Source organism: Echinops telfairi, unplaced genomic scaffold (genome assembly GCF_000313985.2).
Source record: "Echinops telfairi isolate 266 unplaced genomic scaffold, ASM31398v2 ScPeMD7_7;HRSCAF=31, whole genome shotgun sequence".
NCBI classification, from domain to species: domain Eukaryota; kingdom Metazoa; phylum Chordata; class Mammalia; order Afrosoricida; family Tenrecidae; genus Echinops; species Echinops telfairi.
In genome coordinates this window covers 14,750,932-14,756,374 of record NW_022103904.1, presented here as the reverse complement: position 1 = coordinate 14,756,374, position 5,443 = coordinate 14,750,932, and the positions used below count along the sequence as shown (strand labels likewise).

General features: G+C 42.9%; 1 protein-coding gene across 2 annotated transcripts in view; it reads right to left on the bottom strand.

Moving 5' to 3' along the window:
- Window positions 1–1,957: 1,957 nt before the first annotated feature.
- The window catches only part of COBL (cordon-bleu WH2 repeat protein), a 255,188-nt gene continuing 251,702 nt past the window's right edge, over window positions 1,958–5,443 (bottom strand). For both annotated transcript variants that reach the window (XM_045286315.1, XM_045286316.1), the window contains one exon: window positions 1,958–3,338. In XM_045286315.1, coding sequence (XP_045142250.1) covers window positions 3,321–3,338 — 18 coding nt within the window. In that variant the 3' untranslated portion in view covers window positions 1,958–3,320. The remainder of the gene's footprint in view (window positions 3,339–5,443) is intronic.

Sequence of the window (5,443 nt, the reverse complement as noted above, 5' to 3'; positions counted from 1 at the left end):
GTTCTGCATTTTCCTCCCACTATATCCGGGCCCTTCTAACGCGACCTTTTCAGAGCACTGATTGGTGAACTTACGTCGGACTTGTCTTTGGTGCACATTTGGGTTTCAGGGTCCTGTTCTTTTGCCACCCGTGTGGCAGCAGAGATCAGTAGAGTCAATACCTACTTCTAGGCTCAGGGGGCTGGTGCCCTCGATCTCTGGTCAGGAACATGCGTGAGGTACATGGGGAGCCTGCATGAACCCTCAGGTGCATGGAATACCTTTTTGATTATTAGAAGTAGATACAGAAAACCGTGAAGGTATGGTTGAGCATGAGGCTGGGTAGGTAGTCAGGGCGTGTTAGGCTTCCTGCAGGCTAAGGAGTTTAGATTTAATTCTGTGGACAGTACGGAGTCGCAGATGGGTAATGTATGAGTGGGAATAATTAATTTGATCAAGGTGCTTCTCGTTGTTTCCCGGGAGCACTGGTGAGGCAGTGAATTAGACATCTGGTGAAGTTCAATGGTTCACCAGCCACTCCTCAGGCAGTTTCCTTGGTGAACATTTACAGCCTGAGGAGCCTATCGCTATGAGTCACAATCGACTCAATGCCAGTAGGTGTGGGTTTGGTTGCTTTGGAGGAAAACGGCGCCTTAGCTACTCCTCAGGTTTATTCAAGTGATCTCAGAATGTCGATGAAACTATTTGACTCAATGAAAGCATGAAACAGAATATGATAATGTTCCATGTTTTATGTCTCAAAAAACACGACTTTGGCATGGCTTGTGGTGCAGAATGTTGACATATTTCCAACTAAGGATACTTTATTATAATGTCAACCTGTTGCTCCATGAATCAAATGATGGTGGGGGTGCACAGAACCAGACCTTTCTTCGTTCGGCCCGCCTTTGGGCTTCTCACAGCCCCACCCTCTTGGTCGACTGGGAGCAAGGCTGCCCTGAGAACTGTGAGCACATGGTGATCAGAGGTCAGGTGATGGACATTTCTAAATTTCTCATTTTTGTGTCCCTCAAAAAGATATGTTAACATCTTAACGTCTGGTGTCTGTGAATGGGTCTTAATGGTAAATATGATTTGTGAAAATATTATCAGTTAATACGAGGTCGGAGTGCAGATAAACGGGCTCTAATCGCATCCAAGTGGTATCATATAAAAGAGGATAGAGAATGAGAGGGAAGGACGGCCGTGTGACGACAGAGGTAGATGCAAGGCAAGAAAGGCCCCGTATTATCCAGAATCACCAAAACCACTGAGAAAGGCATGGGCAGTTCTCTTTCCGAGCCCTCGGAGAGGAGCAACATGGCCCATAATCCGACTTGAACATTCGGCCTCCAGAACTGTGAGAAAATAAACGGCTGTACTTTTGTCACCTCCTTTATGGTATTCTGTGACAGCAGTACTAAGACACTCCATACTAGGCTCCTTTTTGATTCTCTAACACTCCTGACCGAACCTGCCTTTGCACTTGGGTTTCTTCTTGCCAGTTATACTGTCTGCCCATAGTCTGCTATTTTATATCCTTCCGGTTTTCCCTCAAATGACACATTTTCACAGAGTTATTTCTTCATCTCCCTCTTTTAGCCCCGTTTCCTTTCCCTGCTTGATATTTTTCATGTAACTTTGGTGTTGTTCGGCACTGTTATGATGCTAATAAATCATAGCAATTCCTTGTACAACATACCGAAACACTACCTGGCTCCTAGAAGCATCTGAATAGACTCAGTATTTTGCTTACTTATTTCATTTATCATCTCTCTGTTCAACTGTACCCTAACCTCCAGTGAACTCAGTGGGGTTTGTCTGCTATGCTCTCTGCTGTAAGAAAGTGCCGAGAATAGTGTATTTAGTGACTGTTTTTGTGGATCAGCTAAGTGAATATCTGTTTTCTGTTTGGGGAGTGGAGAATCCTGTAACTTCCAAAGAAGTGGAGTATGAACTCATGACATTCACACAATGATTTCACTTTGATTTTCCTTTATTTGTGGCACTAAAAGACACATGTAGAGATAGTTGTGGGCAAGAGCAATTGGCTGGGTGCTCTTTCTTCACCAAGGAAGGTTAGCAACATCAATCAGATAACACAAAGCTGAGATTCCATTCTCCTTGATGCCCAGATTGGAAGTATGGTAAAACATTAAAATGATTTTGCCAGATTTGTTGTTCCATTAAGATTGAGACTTTATTTAGTGAACGTTTCTTGATTTCTATTAACCTCATAAAAGAATTTTTTCAAGATAACAGAATGTTGTAGATATGTGAGTATATATGAAAAACTACTACTGTAGTTCAACTTGGTTATAAATACTGGTGACTAAAGATCATATACTAGCAGAAGACCGGGATATAATACAAGAGGATCTGCTACTCTGTTGAACAAAAGGGTTAAAACTGAACTCAAATCATGAAATAATAGCATAATTTTTATTTAATGTCGGCCAAATAGAAACACCCAACATCTGTTGTCATCTAAGGGAGTTCAGAAGGCCCCTGGGGGAAGTCAGAGGGCTCTGTACACAGCCTCTCCCCCAATACTCTGGAGAGGCCTGCTATACTTCATAACCCACCGGTGACTTGGTATCAAAGTGGAGGCCTGTTCATGTGACCATCTACTCCAAAGAGGCTCTGGATCTCAGTCATACGCCGTGACCTCTGGAGATCACAGAAATACCCTATCTGCACAATCACATGTGATGAACATTTGGTATAACAATATTTTATTTTAAAAATTCCATGGATCAGATTTTAATTTTCCTTGAGGTTTCGCTCCAACTCTTTGTGGAATAAGAACCAAATCGTTTCCTTTTTCCACACCCTCATCTTTGAAAAAGTCTCCCAACTCTTTATTATAACCCCACATAGCAGCCATATAACATATTGCATTTAGATTGTTTCAGCGGAATTTTTACAGATTTCAAAAGATTTTTAAACAAGTCAATGACTTTAACCATTTATATGTGGTAAAACTCCAAAATTGGTAAGAGATGATTCTTTTCAATTTGCCCATAAATCTAATTGAGTGTAGCGCTGGGCTGTAGTACTCATATTACCATTACCTGCCAACACGAATAGTTTATTGGCAACTTTGAATACACAGAGACAAAATACATCTCCTTGGCACACAAGCCATACAGCAAAGCAATATCTTCCCCACTTTTTGAACTATTATATGAGAACATGCTGAAAATCAACTCCACATATTTTGGCCAGTAAACAGGCAGTAACATCAACTCCTGCTGCTTCTTGCTGTGCAGAGCCCTTGAGTGAAGATTCTGGATATCTTACAGGATGCGTTCTTGCAATGAGTTGACTTTTATTGATATTCACACAAGCAAGGGCACCTGCAGGGAGAAAAATGTACAATTATTCACCATATGTTGAGAAGCCAAAGGTACCGAGGTGGTTAGGTGCCAGCAAGTTGGTTTCAACTCACGGCAATCCAGGACAGCAGAATGAAGCACTACCTGATCCTGTGCCAGCCTTGCAATGGTTATGTCTGAGCCTCTTGTGGAAGCCACTCTGCCGCTTCATCTAGTTGAGTGCTAAATGGCTATCTATGCAAAATCCCCTTGACATATTGTTCTTTAAACTCATTGAGATATTTTCATACTGAAACTCATTCTACTTATACTAGAAAGAGTAATCTTCCTGAAACACAAATATGTCTAAAATCTTTCAGTGACTTGCTATTATCTTCAACGTTATTGCATGAATACAGCATAGAATCCTTGGAAGGTAAAAAAAACAAAAAAACATTCTCCCAGACCCCTCTCATCTGTTTTCGGTTCCCCAAACCTCTGCAATTTCTACCCATATATCTGTTTTTGTTGTTTTTTTCCCCCCTTCTCTGGGCTGTTTTCTTCACGGGTTGTTTCTCTATCAGGAACGGATCTCTTCCTGCCCCACAGCCTTTTTTATTGTTTTTAAGAAAATGGTTACTCCTTCAAGAATAAATGTTCCTATCACCTCTTTGAAACAGACTGCCAGTGATGGGGCTGTTTGATCACCCCCTTCTGAGCTCGGTCTGAGTGCACTCCACGTGGGATACTGCCAAAGTGCTTGTGGGTTTTGATTTGTAGAATTCCGAAGGGAATATTTCAGTGCCCCCAAAAGATTAGCGGGGAGGAACTAGGTGAAGAGAACAGATGATTTCTCCCCATTGTTTCCCTGAGTCCACCTCACTCTGAACCGAGCAATAGCCATTAAAAGAGAGTTAAAAAAAAAAAAAAGAATTAAAAAGCAACTATTCATGGAACAAACCTAGTTCTCTTAACCATAACCACAACAATTACCACCACAACAAAGACGACCACGGTGCGAGGCACCATCCCAACCACTGCACCATTGTAACTTCAATCAGACGGTGCAACCACCCAGACCAGGTGTTCCTGCCATCACCATTCTTCTCATGCTGCCATCAATAGGAACACGAGGACCCGAGCAATAGAAGGGGGGTTGCTCCAGACCAAACACTAGTCAATAGCACTGCTCAGCAAGCTGACATGTGCAGAAAGTGGCCTGATATCCTTTGGATTAATGCGACTTCCGTCTTAACAAGGTTATCATATTTTGCCACCATACCTGAAACACCCTGTGCCTCCACCCATCTCCCTTTGGCCTCCTCCAATCCTCCACATTCAGCTTGGATTCCTTCCCTGGCAGCCTTTCAGGGAAGTTTATAAACGAGCAGGCAATTTTGATGCAGCACGAAGAATAGCAACAGTTTATTAAGCACTTCGCAGCATCAGACAGCGGGCCAAGCTGTTGGCACAGAGGCTTTCAATGATCCCTTACAACAATCCTGAAAAACAAGAAAAGTCTCTCCTCCCATCTGATAGGAAAAAAATGAAGCCTCAAGGCTTCGGAATGTTTAGGAAGGCTTCTCAGCATCCTCTTATCTGTGTCTGACACCAGGGCCCACTTTTCCCTTTCCCTATGTTATGTAAAGGCAACCTCTCCTTTAATTTCTCCCTTGCCCATTTTCTATGCTCCGTATAGAGCATACACCATGAGCTTACCTAAAACCTTTACAAATTGGAGTGCGTTCTTGCTCCATTTAACGGGATGTCTCATCAAGAACCCACTTTAACTTGTTAAAAAAGGAAAACACTCTCTTTACCTTCAAACTTGCGCTCATGACTCCCTATGTACTGACCGAGAGACAGACTGTCGGGGTGGAGGAGACACACGTGGTCCCCTCCCTCATAGGAGGACAGTTTAACGGGAGAATCGTGTGGAGGACCATTCCCCTGAGGAGGGAAAGCAAAAGCACAGACTCCGAGACAATGCTCAACAGGAGAGGAAAACCCAGACATGGGGAACATGGAAATATCTTCTGGAGAACTGATGTTAACTGAGGCTGGGGGGACAAGCACTGGAGGATTAGGCTGGGACTATTTCTGGCAGGAGGAAAAGTGTGTGTAAAGGCTCTGATGTGAAGAAGCTT